The sequence below is a fragment of the Heliangelus exortis genome, chromosome 1 (genome assembly GCF_036169615.1).
Source record: "Heliangelus exortis chromosome 1, bHelExo1.hap1, whole genome shotgun sequence".
Lineage (NCBI taxonomy): Eukaryota > Metazoa > Chordata > Aves > Apodiformes > Trochilidae > Heliangelus > Heliangelus exortis.
The window spans coordinates 173,369,951-173,388,523 of NC_092422.1; the positions used below are offsets into that span (position 1 = coordinate 173,369,951).

Sequence of the window (18,573 nt, forward strand, 5' to 3'; positions counted from 1 at the left end):
AGATGTGGAGTTTGGTCGCTACAAAGCAATAAAGCAATCATATTTAAACTAAAGTATTTCATTACCGATGTTCAATTGAGATGTATTATACCTTAAAACACTCTCTTTTTCCTTAAAAAAAAGTACCATGTGTTGCTTTTAATGTGCAGGTCTGTGTCAAAACACTGTTGTCATAGGTTTTTTCTACCTAGTTTGGATATACCTGAGGGGAAGATCGCTCTTTTGAGTAGTGCATTTATTAACAAGAGGTTTAATACTGACCACTAGAGGGACCCAAGTAGCTTTCTTAAAGTGCAGACTTTCCAGTCCCTTCTGGAATTGCTATAACAAAGGTTTTGCTCATCTTACCTTTTTATTGCTCATTCACAAAAGGATATTTTATTGCATTCAAACATAGTCAGAAGTGCACTGAAAAAAATCCAGACATACTGCAAATCTGCAAGAGTTATGATGGGAGAAAAAAAGCCACTTATTTGGAGATAATCAAAGAAAGGTAATGTGGCCTTGAAGACATACAGTCAGTAAGAAAAATGGTCTTGTTAATGGAATTAAAAGACTTGGATCAGTCTAACTCAATTTATTCCATCAACACTGCCCAAACCAGAGGTTCTGGCTAATATAAGGAGACATTTTTATCATGGGACACAATCAGTCAGGAGAACTGGTCACTCAGAAATTTGTAGTTTCCATCTTCAGTGGGTTTCAAGACTAGATGGCACCTAGCCCAATGTCACAGCAGAGGTGGCTTTAAGGAAGAAGCTGAACTAGAGAAGTCCTGAGATTCATTCTGGCCTGAACTACACTGTAATCCTATGAAGATTACTATAAAAATAGAGAAAAATACACCACAATCTGCCCCTGCAACTGAACAACTGATGAGACAGTGAGATACAGGTATCTATATATGACATATACAGATATCTATAGATATCCATATTTTAAAGAATGAACAGAAGTGAATTACAACCCAGTAATCAAGGTGTCCCTGAGGGTGCCCCAGCTTACTGCATGGTGGCTATACTAGATGACCCTTACAGGTCCCTTCAAGCCCAAATTATTCTATGATTCTATGAACCTGTAGCAACAAAAATCAAACTTGCTTGCCCAGAATGGGCACTCACTCCCATACTTATTTCTATTTAGTGGCTGGTAGCCTTTGTCAGACTTTCCATGCTACATCACCTTTGAAGTATTTACACCTGACTGCAAAAAACATCCAACAGTCCATCCATGTCTGTCTTCATTTTAATTTCTTCTGCAGTCAACTTTTTTTTTCCTCAAACTTGCACACTTCTACTACCTCACAACTACCTTTTGCTTTTTTAAAGAAAAAACACTGAACAAAAGTCCAGAAGTCCAGAGGCTATGAACAACATGCAGTGGATACAGCTGTACAGTTCTGCAGACACGGTATCTGCAATCAAGGCAACAATTACATTAAAGCCACTGAATTTAAGTAAAACCAAATAAACATGGCATTTAAAAGGTTCACCAACATGAATATGCAATTAGTACCTCAAGCATTCTACTTTAATGCTCGAGTTTTAATTATAAAGTCTAAAGACTGTTTCAGGGTAGAAACACAGTGTTTCATAAATCTGCATGACGATGTATGAGGTGGTACCGTTTAATGTCTTGGGCATATTTTGCATGGGCACTCGCCCTCTTAGAAAGCAAGGTCCATTTACATGTACGTCCACAAGAGGGAGACTGCAGCATTAGGGAAAACAAATGCTTTTCCTAACCCTGCAAAGAACTGCTGTAAATGCAAGCTTTAAATCTGCTGTTTCTCGCCAGAGCTGAAGTGAAATCAGAGGTATTTGTAAACCTTACTGCAACCTAAAAGTGTCCATGGAAGGCTTTAGTGATAACCATCCAGAGAAAGACCTGAAGAAATCTCTCACCACACTGAAACAATGTGCAGACATCAGTGTTTCAGCAAACTGGCCTGCAGATGACCTTATAAAAACACCTTTTGTATGGCACAATTTGCCTCATAACATTTGCCCATATTGAACTCGATACTCAAGTGATAGTCAGTAAATAAATAAATAAATAAAAATCTCAAAAGGCATGTAATCAATTTATTAATAAGGCATGATGCCTGTTCCATCTATGTTTGCTTCTAGTTTTGCAGCACCTAAGTAAAAAGCAATAAAATCCTCACTGCTGTAATGGAGATGTTTTTATTTGTTTGTTTTTACCTTTAGGTCTCCCAGCTTCTGTATTACAGTCAGAGAGAAAAAAAAAAAAAAAAAAGTATTTTCAGTTTTCAGGGCCACTCAAAACTTCATATATGACCTACATAAAGATACAAGAGGTTACTATTGGCTCACTTCATCCTGTCAAAAAAATGGGGCAAAACACAATCACAAGAGAGCAAGCTGAATGGAACAGCCCTAGAAGCAACCTTTTGGAGCCTCCTACCCTGGAAACCTTGTGGCACAATAAAACCAGGTGATATAGTGACAGTGAGCTGTATCACCTTCAAATGTCCCAGGTACCTGCCTGACTGTGAATTCTGTGAGGCAGAATTCGTAACACCCAATAAACACACATTCCTATGTTTGGGATGTCAATCTAGGCAAAGTTTATTTTTATGGGAAATTTTAGAAGAGGGAGAGAAAGAAAAGATGTATTCCATCTAGATACCAGTTTCCTTCCAATAGGGAGGTATCTGTGGATAATTCAGTATTTCAGGTTGGTGATCTTGAGAAGTGTAAGCTGTGAAGTCATATAATTGGATGTATGTTTATTAACTGATCAGTGTATCACTTTAGAAAAAAATGCACCAGCAAGAAAACAATTTAACCTTACTGAGTGATATGAGTTTAGTCTCAATATTTTCTTACTGAGATCCCAAAGCAAGGAAAGGATGCTACAAGACAGTAAGATTTTAGTCTACTGATCCACAAACTGAATCTGTTTCAGGTAACCAGCAAGCATGTTCAGAAGCTTTTGCAGAAGGCTGCACCACGTCAGTGCTTTACATTAAGCTTGGAACTGAGAAATGAAATGGCAACCATATGTCCACAGCAACAGAAGAAAAGCTATTTGCCCCTTTTCTGGCTTTCTGGAGTTTTAAGTCATGAGGTGGGAAACCCTATACATCAAGCAGTATTGGAAGAATATAACTCTAGTGTACTGTTGAGCTGCAAAATACATTTTCCAGGCACTATCTGCTAAAGGAAGGTAGAGAGTCACCTACCTTCTTGAAGCAGAACTTGTTAGAAGAATGGAACATAAAGCTGTAGTAATATGGTTGGGCTGCAATAGGTGATACTTTAGTTTCAGGTTCCACAGTTTTAGGCTTCATTTCAGATGGCAAGGTTCTTGTACCTTTGTGCTTCTGAACTCCCTTTACATTAATTGTTTTAAAATTAAAAAAAGCATCTGTGCAAGTTCTACAGCACAGAGGTAGAAAGATACACAGCTATCTTCAGTTATGACAGGAAAAATACAAAGGATGTGATTAGCACCACATGGGATTAACATAAAAATTAATGGGATGACATAACCCTATGCTATGACATTGCCAGTTATCCAGCCCTGTTCTCCTACATCCTCACTCATCATATTTTCACATGCAAGGTGGTTTAGCTCAAGACATCCACGCTTTGATGTAGAGAAGAAAACCAAAACTAAGTATCCACACAATCAGGAACTTCTCAGATAACTCTTCAACTCTTCTTCAACTCTTCTTTCAAAGGGGGGTAATATCAAGAAATTCAGTACACCCATGTGAAGTCTACTACACAAAAGGGTCATCTTCTGCTACGTAAAAAACCAAACCAATTCTAAACAAACAGCACATGATCAGGGTAATCTAGTGGCAATGACAGGAAGTTTAACATACTAGTGAGAGGATGCTGCTGGATTTCAGAACAGGTTTTGTTTCTATTTTATACAAAGGCTCTTCAGGTGACATTCCAAAGTACATTGTCAAGAATGCCTCTGTTAAAAGCAGCATCTAATGTTGCTGATGTCTCTGAGTATTTTATACCTCTCACCAGAAACAGTGATCAACAGTTGTAAGCCTGTTGGCACCAGTGTAGTCGATATTAGCTGGGGAAGGTATAATCATCTATTTTGGTGCCTAGACTGCTTCCCCCTACCAAAAGATCTGATCAAGCCTCAACACTTAAATTCAAAAGCCATTCTTCCCAACTCACAGAACTCATGCATTTACCATGCTTCTGACTTCTCTCTAGTGTGGATAAAAGGAGGGAAGAGGTACACAGACAGAGAATCCAGGTAAACACAGCATATTGGTAGATGTAATTTTGCATCTGATTTTTTATGTTTAGTCTCTCTGTCCTAATGTTTGGTCAACATAATAAGTTTTTCTGTCCTGAGTTCATAGTGCTGGAATAACAAACTCTGAAAGTCACAATGGAACACTGCAAAGTATTTTTTGCTCTGAAGTGGATCAGAACTATTGACACAATGATAAATTCCCTGATTTTCTTTCTCCAGCCATAAAATGCACTGTAGTGCACTAACTTTTCCCAGGCTATTTACTGAACAGCACTGTGTGTCATTTGGCATAGTGAACTACCACACAACGATAATGTCGAGATCTCTGAAATTTTTATGTGGCAGTGCAGACCTACTGTCTTACTCGTAGTAGTAAATATCTTGCTAAAATGGAGGAGTTAAACAATTCATTTATTCTGACTATGCAACCTGAAGAGAGACTTACCTTGTGAACTGGGCAACACTGCAATGAAAAAGACCAACACTTTCATCATGAAGCCATTTTTGATACAACTGCTCTGAATGTGAACATACATAGGCTATTTAATACCAGACCTGACCAGTGATTACATTTTAATGTATTAATGTACATCACAGTATGCTTCAAACAACTTTTACTCTGTTCAATGACAAAAGACAAAGGTCTAGTTCTTATAAACTCTTAAAACTTCTAGCAGAATTTCGTACTGCTTTAGAGCAGAAACTCTGAAAACTTGGTTGTTGACCAGGACTAAATTGTGCTAGAAATTTTAAGAGTGAGGAGAAAAAAAAAAAAAGCCACAAAGAAAATCAAAGCTCCACATATTTCATAGTGCACAGGAGACAAGGAGCTTATATCAAAATAAAGGAGGTTTCAGTCGTTCACCTATTTTTACCTTTTTCTAACAAAGAGCTGCTGGCATGAAACAAAATCAAAATATTCTCTCCTTACTGGCAAAGCCAGTAGGTTCCTTTTACTCTATGTAAACAAGAACTTGGAGGATGTCATCTCTAAAATCTATATTTACTAAACAACCCATGACATGTAACCCTAGTAGCAGTAATCTACCTATCAGTTGGTCATGCCTTTTCTTTCTGCCTGTAACAAAAATCACAACTTAACCTTACTAAAACCAGTGTGTCTTTAAGAAAGCAAAAATAAACAAAACTGTTTTTACAGCCATCAGTATTCAAATAGCAGTTACTCTGAGTACTTTCCCTTCAGTATTCCATACTATTGCAGAGAAACAATCTACCCACTCCTAAATCCATTTTCTTTCTTAGACAGCATTTAAAAAATCAGTTTATTTTTCAGAAGCCTTTCCCTGCTCCATGCATATTCAATGAATTAGAAAAAAAAAAATATGCATCACCTCAAATGTCATTAAATAAAAGTCAATTGGCTGCCCTGCCAGTACAATAGAGAAAGGATTAATACCAAATTCTACCTTATATCCAAGTTCAGTATTTTGCTTTGTATTCCAGTTGCTAGTGGACAAAAAGAAGTTTCCTAAAATAATTTTGTTTCTTAAATGCTGAGACAGCCAAATAATGTGTTTAAGCTTAGTTCTTAACACCTGTCATAGGCTGATCATGCAGGAAGTACTCTCACAATAATCTCGATTCACTGACAGCTCTGATCTCCCCCTACAGAACATCCTGCTTGCTCTAATGAAACAGGTGACGTGGGACTGCAATGCCACAGAGAGGGTCTGATTTGATCCCCTATCTTTTGGTAAGTTGATTTGATGGATTTCACCACCCCTATTTCAGAACACAGTGGAAGACTCCCACAAGAAGTAGCAGCTGCTGCTGCTGAGTACTGCCACATTCATTCTGATGGAGTGGTGGGCACAGATGTCAAAAACTGGAAAATAAAAATAAGCAGTACAAAGTTTTCTGAAAAATCCAGACCTTGTCATGTAACTTCTGCTTTTGTACAGATATGTACAAATTACAAAATTCTGAATTTCACAATTTAATCTGATAAATACTATCGCAAAAGTGTAAAATCCACAACTGGTCACTATATCTTGATGTATACAAGCATAACTTGTATGTTAGCACAAGGTCTTGGCAAACAAAGAGGCAGCAAATATATATTTGTATGTAAAGACCAAGTATCCATAACATACTCTAAGTTTATAAATAAACCTTCCCCCTTAAAATTCCCATCTCGTGTCAGAATATAAACTTTTTCAAATATAAAGCTGCAGCTGTGTGCTCTGGTCTACATTTTCCAACACTCAGGAGAAAGTTTGATAATGCAAAGACTTTCCCCATTTTTTAAGGCGGGAAGTTTAGCCTAACACCCATCTATCCAATGGCAACAATGTAATGATTTCCTAGGGTGTAGCTTCCTCTTCTGTCAAGAAAAATGTTTAGCCCTCCAGGTAAGAATAAATGAATGGCATTTACATTTGGTACCAGGTATGAGTGGCACTTAGCACAACTACATTTCCTTCTTGTCTATCAGTACCATGTGTTTACAGTGAGGTTCAGGGCCCAGCACAATTGAATTCTATCAATGAGAACCAACAGGCTTCCAATACTGTTCTTTTTAGAGGGCTATAGAGTCCACTTATCTCAGGTAATGCAGTGAAAGAGCTGTGGTTCAAAAAATAAATTCCAGTTAGTTGAAAAATAAATAGTTCCAATTTGACCCAGACAATATCTTTATTCCCAACAGAAGGAGGAGAGATTATTCGAGGTCAGCCCAGAATTTATCTTTTTGGTGCAAAATGGAAGTTTTCTTTTTCCATAGCAAGCTGTCTCGTAAAGGAACACGACTAGATACCCACAGAAAACCTCAAAAGGTTATGAATTTAAATAAAGGATTAACAAATTTAACTTATATCCTTATAGAGAAGAGGCAGTTTGATTTGGGAAAGGCAGACTTACTTCTTGCCCTTGTACTACAGTCAACTGAACTATTAGGATTAGTTTTCATCTTACATTTATATCTTGTTCAGCTAAGGAACATACTTAAAAGTGATAAAAATGATCCTAGTCTTACTCAGATGAACAGCTGTACTAGCAGACTAGGAGAAACACACATCTAGATGCTAATCTTCCTTTATACAGACAGCAGCAATTTTACAAATTTTATGCTTTATTCTCAGACATATTTTTGGTACCTGCAGGTAAGGTTAGGGTCAGCATTCCTTGATAGCAGCAGTTCCACAGTCTTCAAGACCTTCTCCTCTGAAGCAGGTGCAGTACATGCTGCCATCAGTACAGTGTACTTATCTGTTTTGAAACTTGCAGTTAGAGAATTACATATCTACATATAAATACCACGCTAATCCAAAAGTTAATTTTAAAGTTTGTACATTGCTAGAGTTGTTAGTCAGGTTCTGATCCCCTTAAGATACTTAGAAAAGGGCAAAAAACTTGTCTTCCTTCCAATGAAGGTCACTACAATTACCAGGTAAAAATAAAGGCACTCAAAATACTCAGAAAGATGAAAGTTAATGGCAACAGTAAAGCATCTACTCTTGCTGAAGTGTAGGCTACTTCTTAGGTACCAAAATACCCAGCAAATGCTTGTTTCTCAAATCTTGTTCTACACCAGTAGGTTTCCTATTCTATTCCCTATTTCTCCTCACCTATCTGACATACAGTCAAGGGAAACAACAGCTTAAACTGCAATAGGTAACGAAAGTGCATGAAATGTGTTACAAAAACAGTGACAAGAATTTTTAGGGAGAACAGAGAGCCGTACACATGCTTTATTAATGGGCTTGAAGAGAAGGAAATAAGGTTACTAAACTAGATTACTATGCTGAAGTATTGGCAGGAAAAAGGATTGAAAGTATGTTTTTAGATGTGGATGTAAAGAACATATCTACACAGCCCATAAGGATTCATCAGGATGAGCCTGCTTATTTGCTCCAGCTCTGAAGCCAGCTGGGTGTTCCATGCCACCTTTGCTCACAAATCCAAGCTGTACACCACTGATGTTTGCCCTTGGCACAGGAGGATGTGGGAAGCATAACACCTCAAGGACCTTAGCAAGTTGGCTGGCCCTAGAGTCAATCTGAATTGTTATTTGAATAACTGCCCATTCCGCTTATTGCACAAACTTCTTCACAAGTTCAAACATGCCTTTAGCAATTTAACAAGTATAATTTTACCTGTACCTACTTCAGACCATCCTATGAAGCGTTACAACGTATTTTCTAACTTTCCTGTAGAAGTTTTAAGAAGTGTCAAGACCACGTATATATTTAGACCTTTATTCTTCAACTGAAGATTGTATTTCAGATTTTATTATATTTAAAAATGGTAAGTTTGTTATGCACTTTACCTCTATCTGCTCAATCTTTATTTCTGTTTCTTGCCCCCCACCTCTCCAACCAAAAAATCTTGGTTTTGCAGTTAAACTCATCTTTTTTTAACGTACCAACTCTTCAGTTTCAACTATACCACATAGAAGTTCTACTTCAAATAAATCAGAACATTAAATTCAAACTTAAGTTTCAGAGTCGTTTGCAATTCTGAACAGTAACAGGTTAGCTCTTCAGTAAATTACTTGTTACACTGACATATTTCTACACAAATTATTAAACTGGTTCTCCATAACAATACTTGCAGAAAGATGACAAAACTTTGAACAAAGGTAGTGATAAGCACCATTAGTCCAGAAATGATACTTAAGATGAATCTGTAGAAATATTTGTATTCTGTACTCCATGTAGAAGTAAACAGTAGGAAATTAATTTGTTAGGCTACCTAAAGCTCATACATGTGAGCAAGAGAAGAGGAAAAATGACCTTAGAGACATGCTGGCAAGAGACTGCAAAAACGATTTGTTTATGTTCATCTTAGTTGAAAAACCCATAAAAGACAGTGAATTTACTTCTCAAGTATGCTGTGCTCTGATCTCACCAGATACTGAATACTATATTAGTTTTAATTCTTCACAACAACGAAAAAAGGGTAAAACCATGTAACCACTTACAAAGAATGATGGAAATATGAATAATCAGGATAGGATCACTTAAATGATTGCCTGCTGATGCAAAAAAAAAACAGGCAACATTTAGTACCACTTTAGGACAGGACTGCATAGCTTTACTGAACACACGCAGCCTTACCTGAACCAGTGGCTTGCAAGATTTACAGCAACTGCCTACCAAGTAATGGAAAACCAGGTTCATATATAAACAAGAAAATCTAATGTCTTTGTTCTTTTCCCAGAAACCTTGATGATCCTGCCCTTTGGTCTCTTCTGTCTAGTTCCACTCTTACGCATCACAAGGCAAAAGCTAAGTAAATTGATGCATGCTGTTAATATCCAGAGTAATCTGTGCTGTTTCATGAGTTTAAAAAACCCAGCCCTTCAGTATCTGGACATTCAGTAGTTAATATGAAGACTTAAGGCTCTACAGAGGTATCTGGACAGGCTGGACTGAGGGGTCAAGGCCAATTGTATGAGATTCAACAAAGCCAAGTGTCAGATTCTGCACTTGGGACACAACAATCCCATGCGATGCTGCAGGCTTTGAGGACAAGTGGCTGGAAACCTGCCCAGAAGAAAAGGATCTGGGGGTGCTGGTTGATACCTGTCTCAAGTATGAACCAGCCATGTGCCCAGGTAGCCAAGAAGGCCAACAGCATCCTGGCTTGTATCAGGAGAAGGGAAGTGATTGTTTCCCAATACTGGTGAGATCTCACCTCAAATGCTGTGTTCATTTTTGGGTCCCTGACTTCAAGGGCATTGAGGTGCTGGAGAGAGTCCAGAGAAGGGCAATGAAGCTGGTGAAGGGTTCAGAGCACAGGTCTTACATGGATCATCTGGTGGACCTGAGGCTGTTTAGCCTAGATAAAAGGAGACTGAAGGGAGACCTTATTGCTCTATCCAACTACCTGAATGGAGGATGCAGCAAGGTGGGGGTTGGTTTCTTCTCCCAAGTAACATGAGCAAATGGCCTCAAACTATAATAGGGGAGGTTTAGATTGGACATTACAATAAATTTCTTCACTGAAAGGCTTGTCAGGCACTGCAACATGCTACCCAGAGAAATGGTGGACTCACCATCACTGGAGGTATTTAAGACATGTAGATGTGGTGCTTAGGAACACCATTTAGCGGTGGGTTTAGCAGTGCTAGGTTAATGATCTTAAAGGTCTTTTCCAAGCAAAATGATTCTACCATTCCAAGACTGTTCCTGGATGGACAGTACTCTGCTGCACATATGCTCTAGCTACTGTTTTCCTACACAGACTAACAGGGAAACAAGCAGAGAAACGTGACCCTAGCAAGGTGCCAGTAGGAGCAAACACAGTTGGTCTCACACTGAAAAAATGCCATGCATTTTGGATAACTGGTCAGCCAAAAATGCTGCCCATAGCAGCTTCTGCCCCATTTACAGCTCTCTACAGCCATAAGCAAGGAACAGGTATTAGCCACAGACAGCAACACAGAGGTTGTCTGAAGCTGGCTACAAGGACAGTAATTTAAAGGAATAATTGCTTTTTGTTGTAGACAATCGACACTAAACTCATACTCTGATCAGCTGCTAAGAAGTTCACGAAAATATTCAGATCTCGATTGGCACCATTTACATTTGAAACAATGACTATTATAAATACCAGTCCAGTACCAGAAAATATGATCACCGCTTTTATGTAGTTGGCAGTTCTGTGGTTTGCATCATTTTTTTCTGTACTGCCATGTTTCTTCTTGAACTTATATAATCTTCCAACACAATGAAAGAAGGAAATTAACCACAGTTTAAGTATGAAAAAGTTATTATTAAGCCTTAACATTTTTAGAGGAACTGATATTACTTAGAAGCCAAACTGAACTTGGGCAGAAAAAGGTCATCTAGCTACATGAAGAACAGTTTTCACTTAATAGAAAAATTGTGCTCTAGTTTTGGAGAGGCCCATCACAGTTTCCCATTAACTGGAAATCTATTTCTATTTCTTGGGATTCTAGCTGGTTTCTGCATGTATATACTCCCCAGCAGGATCAAAGTAAGTTTTAAGTCTAAAACTTTACCCTATTATTCCTGAAAAGGTGTTTCTAAATACACTCTTTTTAAAAAGCTACTTGAGTAAAGACAAAATGAGATGGAAAAAACAAGAAAACCCATCAGCTGATTTCTGATCAGTTCCAAGAACACTATTTTGCTTTACAACTACTTTTATTTCAAAATTATGAAAGCCAGACTAGGCCCCAGTCCTACTGTAAACTTTGACCCCTTCTCCCCCCACCCCCCCCCCACCCCCATATCTAAGAAGAGAATAAGACAATGCCTGCTACTGAGAATTACTGGCCAGTATTTTTCATCCATAACTTACCTATTTGAAAACATGCATTAGCACCTCGGTCCAGAAGAAGACGCACTACTGCAAAATCAGCCATGCTGGCAGCACACATCAGGGGAGTCCATCCAAATTGAAAGTTAGATTCTATGCTTATACCTGTCAAAATTTAAGATACTAAAATAATAAATCTGCACTGCAATAAATATGCATTTTCATAAGCCTCACTAAATTAAAAAAAGTAATAAATTTAGCTGCAAAAATAATTTCAGAAGCGAACAGAAACTGTTTTACTCACTTATCAAAATGAAAGAATTTGCTTCTTGCCAAGCTAAGTGGACTGTTATGGAAGCAACTTACTAGCAGGTAGGTTTCACACTCAGTACTGACAAAGTATTATCTCAATAGAAGGAATAAATAGATTAGGCAAAATTCATTCACAATCACCAAATTAATCTGTTGCTAATAATAATAATATAAACTTCCTTTGTGGCTAAGTTTAAGCTTGTAAGACTGCCCTCCAGATTCCCAAAGCACCAAGTACCAGACTGATATACTCATCCAACAGCTTTCCAACAGAAATGTCTATAATTTTTTTTCAGTAAGAGGAATCATCTTTCCTTCAATCCTTCCCCAAATATTACATCCTCTGTAACAGCTTCCATCACCTTGCTCCATACTAGTCAAACAGTGATGACAGATTATCAGAAGTCCTCCTCCTTTAACTGTCCTAAGAAGTTGAGCTATATGCATAAATTCTCATGTAAAACATATATTTACTTTCTCTGCCTTGGTAGTTTGTCAAAGATGTGATCAGTGTAGCAACATAAAGTCATTAAAGCTGAGGGGATAATAGGTCACTGCTCTGGGACTGATTCTTCAACTTTTTAAGATCACTGGAGCTGCAGAAGGGGCCAGTAAAGAGCTGGCATTCAATGAAGGACAGTGTTGAAGCATTCTGACACCTGCAATCCACAGAATTTATGATCCAATCTCCTTAGTAATGCACACATACTATCTGCAGTCCTTAATGTCACAACATGCCAGTTTGTCTGCAGTATGCAAAACATTTCATTGAGGAGCACAGCCAAGTTCTACAACAGGAGCCAGCAAGTGATCCTTAGCAGTCATATCTGAACTTCATTGTAAATGAGTCACTTAAAGACTTCAGCAAGTCTGATATCTAACAGCCCACTGAAGTAACATCAGCAGGAAAGGAATATCAGAAAACTGACATTCTGACAGTCTCAGGAAGTCACTTTTCCTCTTAAGAAAAGCAGTCCATGTTACTAGACCTCCCATCTAGAGCTTTCTGATACACATCTGAACAATAGTGAGGAAATAGGCATACAGGCATTAAAACTCTTGAGAAGGTATTATCCTCACTGTGTGCTCTACACCTATCGCAGAGGTATCTGCCAAGACACTTGTGCTTTCTCTAAGTTCTTTAAGCAGAATGGTCTTTTTGGCAATGGAACATTAAAGATGTCTTACAGCTTGCTTGTCCTGCATGGTCTCCTGCCATCTTTGTAGTGACCGTCTTGAAAAACCACACAGTGTGAAAGTCACAGTGCAAACCAGTCAGTCTTAGAAGAAGACAAAGAAAGAACAACTGAAAGAAAAAGTCCTGTTCCTTCCTGGCTGCATTATTATAGTTGTTGACTTAACTAGAAATGTTTCTCCACTGCATACTACTCAGACTCTCTCATTATAAGGGTTCTTTAAGTTAGTAGTGTTAGTTTAGCATTTTCATGGATTTTAAGACCTCTAAGGCAACAGTAAAACACAGAAAGAAATTTTTAGTGAAAAAACAGGCCAGATCAAACAGCCAGAGGGAGGTGAGGCTGCTGCAGCTCCACATTCCCAGGTCCAGCCAGTACTGATGCTTTTATTCCCAGCAGGTACACACACATACAACACCAGCCACACTGAACACACAGAAAAAGCACACATGAACACAGACAGTACCAGCAGTCTCATTCTGCTCCTCTGTGGGATAGAGGTATCTCCTCCAGCTGCTGGCATCCTGGACACACAGGCCCTTGACGCCCAGCTCCACTCTTGGTATGTGCCACTCTTGTGGTTGGCACATCCTTTCACTCACTCCAGTCAATGGCAACTAGGAACAAGAGGCTTATGACAGCCCTGGGAGTCATTTCCCCTGAGTCTCTTATTTGGGTTCCTGCCTGCCCTTGGGCCTCACTGTTCTTCTGGCCTTGTGGAAGATGGGCCTTTGATGGGCTTCCACAATGGACCTGGAAGGAGCTGGGCCAGAGTATTACTTAGGCTCCCCTCTGTGTTCCTTTGCAGTTATAAGCAGAGGAACTTTTCAGCTCATGTAACCTTACAAATAAAGTCTAGGAGGCAGAGCAGACACAACATTCTTTCCTAAAATCAGAGTTACAGATAAACAGCCTCCTCTTTAACCAGGAATTGTAGGGAAATATGACCTGCCCCCAGACAAAGTCTACAACAGAAACTATATAAAGCATGTGAATAACAATGAAGCAAAAGAACAGCAAAGGAAAAATTATCTTTTTTTCTGTGATTACTACAGTTTCTCTCCTATCTCCTGACTTCTTGTTGACTGTGGCTAGTAGTAGTTACAGTAGAAAGGCTATTTTTACACAGAAAAACGTAACCTCAAACTGAAAAAGATTACCAAGGTAATCTTTTACCAAGCTTTTACCAAGCTCAAAGAACTGCAACCAATGTCTTAACATACAGCTATTTATGCTAAATAATTCCACATCTGACACACCAAAAAATGTCTTGAAAGACTTCAATTTAGTTTCAGCGTAGCTCTTAGTATAAGAACCTTTTCACATTCAAACCCAATTTATCCAAGGGTAAAGTTCTAAAATGCCTCTCTAATAGAAGTACTTCTTACTTTTAAGCCTGTCAGCAGTTTGTGGTATGGTTCCTCAATACCTTAAAGCTGATTTGGATCAGAGCTGTGGACATCTGCCACTGCTGGGCTGGCTATCGTTCTCATCTGACTCAGGATTCAGCATCCTAAACTGACTGAAAAATTATTCACACACACCCCTGCTCCACCCATCCCGTGCTACTACATAGTTCAATTCCCTGAACTAACTCCCAAAAGATCACAGGAGCTCCGGCACTCACACAAAGCTAGGAGTCAAACAGACTGTTGAATGAAAATAGAAAACAGCATTTGACTGTAGCTGTTTCTTTGATCAGCCCAAACTGTCATAAGGTCACAACTTCTAACTCCACTTGAGGAAAACAAACATTTGAATTACATGGTGTTAAATATTTTACTCCCAAAGCAGACCTAAGTGCCCAAGTTATCTCTGAACCTACTACTTCCTTGCATTACTTTTTCTGGCATGCATTTCAGAAAGTTTTTAATTAGTATGTTGCCATTTTCATAGAAGGGATAAGAGAAGACATCATGCTTGTCCATCTTCTAAAGGAGCTCCATAAAACTGCCCCAGCACCAAAGATTCCTAAAGCAATGGCTGAGCAAGCCTGTTTTGCTCTACCTGAAAGAATGGGCCCAACTGTTGCTAGGCAACCCACTTCTAACACAAACCCTGAGTTTGGTCCAGTGCTAGAAGCGAGCCTCCTACAAGCTCTACTGAACATAAACTAAAGACAACTTTGGAGGCAAAGATTTAATCTTACTGAGCACAGATCCCCTGAAGGGCAATGTTACCTTTCTTCAAAAACCCCTCCCCATTACAGAGGTATTGTGTTCTCCTGCTTGGCTCAATGGGTCAAAATTTATTATTATTACTATAATTTATTTTCAGGAAATGACAGACTATCATGATACTACCTTGACCATTTCAGGGGATGAGACATTTAAGACTACAGGGATCCTTATCCTGACTTTACACTTTTACAGATAGCTATCATCATCATCATCCAAAAGTACAGAATTTATGCTCGTTATGTAGCAGGAATTAATAAGCTGCTGGATACTATATTCTGCTTGCTCCTTGAAGCAGAACTTCCTGACAATTATCACTAGGCAAGTCAATTCAGCTATGCAGTTTTTGATTGCCCTGGATGCTTCAATAAGTGATACAATCCTCCTAACTCTTAATAACAAAACACATTACTGAGTAAAAGAACAGGAAGAAAGGCTTTTTGTGTTTAGACAAACCATTTTCTAAGTGACAAATGCCAAACAAACCCTATTAGACCTTTCAGAATCACAGAGCCTTTGTCCAGTCGATGTTGCCAAGACAGCAGTATTACAGAGGACACATACCAGAAACTTAGCAGTGCTGTGAGTGAGAGCAAAAGAAAAAAAGTTTTCAAACTCAGGGAACATTAAAACAAAAAGCCAATCTCCTCTTTCAACCCCATCAGCAACCTTCAACACCAAACTAAGAACACACACTGAATTCTCACTCTCAATTTAAACCATCTAAAATTCAGAGTTTGCAACCAGGTTAAAGATGCATCTGGAAACAAAGAAATATCTTACTTCACAGTGAATACATTATATTTTTCTCACTTTGCAGGGTTACTGACTGACAACATTAATTAGAAGAAATTTGCTGGAACACAAATGCTGCATCACTGAAAAAGTTGTTTTATAACCTGTATACGTTTATATCCTGTATTAGCAACATTCACATATTCTTACATGCACTCAACACACTATTTTGAAATGAGAAACGTTGAATCTTTAAAACTCTTGCAAGTTCAATTAAAAATTATCAATTTCACAACTGACTTTTCTCACCTGAGTTTAAGAGTTCTTCAATTAATGGCACATCACTCCGAAACAGAGCTGCCTTCAAGGCTTTATTCTTGTCCGCCTGCAACATTTGATCCAACTGCTGGAGAAGCAAAATGTTAAGTCAAAAACTAGTAACTGTTTCAAGGTAAAACCTACAGCTTGATGTCAATATAAAAGCACTAATGATCTCTGTAAGGGCAGAATGGGGTGAGGGGGAAGAAAGATTAAGCTTTGCTTTCTTCCATCTCCTGCTTAGGCTGTACTGTAAAATAAAAATTTTAAAATTAACTTTTCAGAAAGAATTACATTTTCAGAGAATGGAAGCTTTCTCAACAGACCTGCTATTCTCTTACACTCAGTTTTTCTTAATGGTATTGTACTTCTGCTAAAATTCCTTTCCATCTTTTGGTAGAGAACACCACCACAACACATTTTTTCACCCACTTTGTGAAGCACAGTGTTAAAAAATATATCTAATACAATCAGATATGAAAGTTAAAGAGTTCGGGGCAATGCATCTCAATTACCAGCTGTCTGTCTTAATACAGCATGAACACACTGCTAGAAAGGGCCAGAATTCTCCTTTTCCCCTACTCCTGTGGCAGCAGAGTTATTTGAATCGTTGTGTCATAAACGCTTTAGCTGAAAAATACCATGACCAAAAGACTTCTTTATGCATCAGATGGTCACCTGATTTAAGTTTCAGTTAGAAGCCTCACAGATTTGTTTTCTATTAAAGCTGCAGATACTGCTGGATTGCTGCTGGCATTATCTGGATTATACAAAAAACATACACCAGTAAGCTGAGGACTATGTACTAGTCAGAAGAAGTGGGTATGGAAAGAAGGGAAGTCATAATTTGAAGCCATAACAGTTAAATTAAATTAGAATTAAACTACTTTCTCCAGCACATTGCAGGCTATCTTTCCAAGAACTTTCGTAAAGATTTTAATAGGTGCTAACTGTCTAGAAAACCCAAGGTGAGAATTTCTGTTCTAGTCAGCAATGAATTTCCAAATAATACATCACTTTGAATGAGAACCTTTATTTAAAGATCAAGGCCCCTGAAAAGCTTACAATAACCCCTAGCAAGAGTACCACAAGTATTCAGTCACTTCCACTTCTGAGTTCCTGACATGAGGCAAATAAAGCCTAAAAAGCCTCGCAGAATCTCTCAGTACCTCATACTAACAGATGCCTCACACCTATTAGATACAATAAAATGATTTAAATCTCTGTTAACGAGAAACAGTTTTCGAGATTTAAAGATTTATAGGCCTCTAGTCACTTTCAAATTCATTCTCATGCTGAAATAGCAACTAGGGCCTGTTATTAAGGGGAATAAAGTGGTTTAAGTAAACATTAACGATTTATGTAATAAGATAAACCACCAAAATTCAGGTTTTATTTGCTCCTGGACAGAGGCTGCCCCCCCATTACCCTGCTAGGAAACACAGAGGAGGTGCCAGCCGCAGCCATCCCGCGGCCGCCCCCACCAGCGAGTCCCAGCGAGCCTCGCTCCCCTCACCGAAGCTTCAGGCCGCCGCCGCCACCACCCTCGCGTTACCCCGCCCTGAGACCTCAAACGCCAGCTCAAGGGCACCGGGAGCGGAGAAGCTTAGCCCTACCTGCGGCTCATGCCGCTCGACGCCGATATCCCACCCGTCCCCGTCGCTGTCACTATCCTCGTCTCCTCCCGCCACGACGTGGGAACCCCACCCCATGGCCGCCATCGCTCCGCGCCAGCCCGCCGCCGAGTCACGTGGCCAGCGGCCGCCGCGTCGCCTTCCCGCGCAGGGAGGAGTCCGTTTAACGGTGCTGTGCGCGTGGGAGGAGGCGGCCGTTTAACGGCGCGGTCGCGTGAGGGGGCGGCTGGCAGTCCCCCCGGAGTCTCCCTCCCTGCGGCGGCGGAGCCTGTGCGGCCCGGCGGGCCCGGTTCGTCAGGTGGAGCCCAGTCCGTGGTGGCCATGACCTTATAGCGTCAGGTGAAAGAAGCGTGGGGAGTTTCTGGTTTTAAGTATAGCGGAGTGCAACGTGGCTTCCTGGGGGCTCAGCTGCTTGTACCGCTGTTAGGTCATGCAGCAAGGCGGGAAGTCGTTTCTCTATGTCCGTGACCGGTAAATGTGTTTAAATCCACGGTAGGAAAGTAAGGATTTGTGTTTTTTGTTACTTAACCTAATAGCAGTCAGTTATATTACTTACGTGTCTGTTCATAAACTGTTACATAGCCAAAGCTTATAGTGGTAGCAGTAACATGAGAAGCAATGTTAAACTCTTAAGCTTGTTCCCTCCCACCTGGGTATATATGGACATTACTTTCAGTTTTGGGATTGTGGTTGGTT

The 18,573-nt window shown here is 39.4% G+C and overlaps 1 protein-coding gene across 1 annotated transcript in view; it reads right to left on the minus strand.

Annotated features, from left to right (window-relative positions):
• ASZ1 (ankyrin repeat, SAM and basic leucine zipper domain containing 1) overlaps positions 1–17,981 on the minus strand; it is a 38,900-nt gene extending 20,919 nt beyond the window's left edge. Inside the window, exons 1-4 of the mRNA XM_071733706.1 lie at positions 17,860–17,981; positions 16,235–16,331; positions 11,548–11,670; positions 7,374–7,485 (exon numbers count right to left, since the gene is read on the minus strand). Of these exons, the coding sequence (XP_071589807.1) occupies positions 7,374–7,485; positions 11,548–11,670; positions 16,235–16,331; positions 17,860–17,964 (437 nt within the window). The 5' untranslated portion in view covers positions 17,965–17,981. The remainder of the gene's footprint in view (positions 1–7,373; positions 7,486–11,547; positions 11,671–16,234; positions 16,332–17,859) is intronic.
• Between the last annotated feature and the right edge of the window lie 592 nt (positions 17,982–18,573).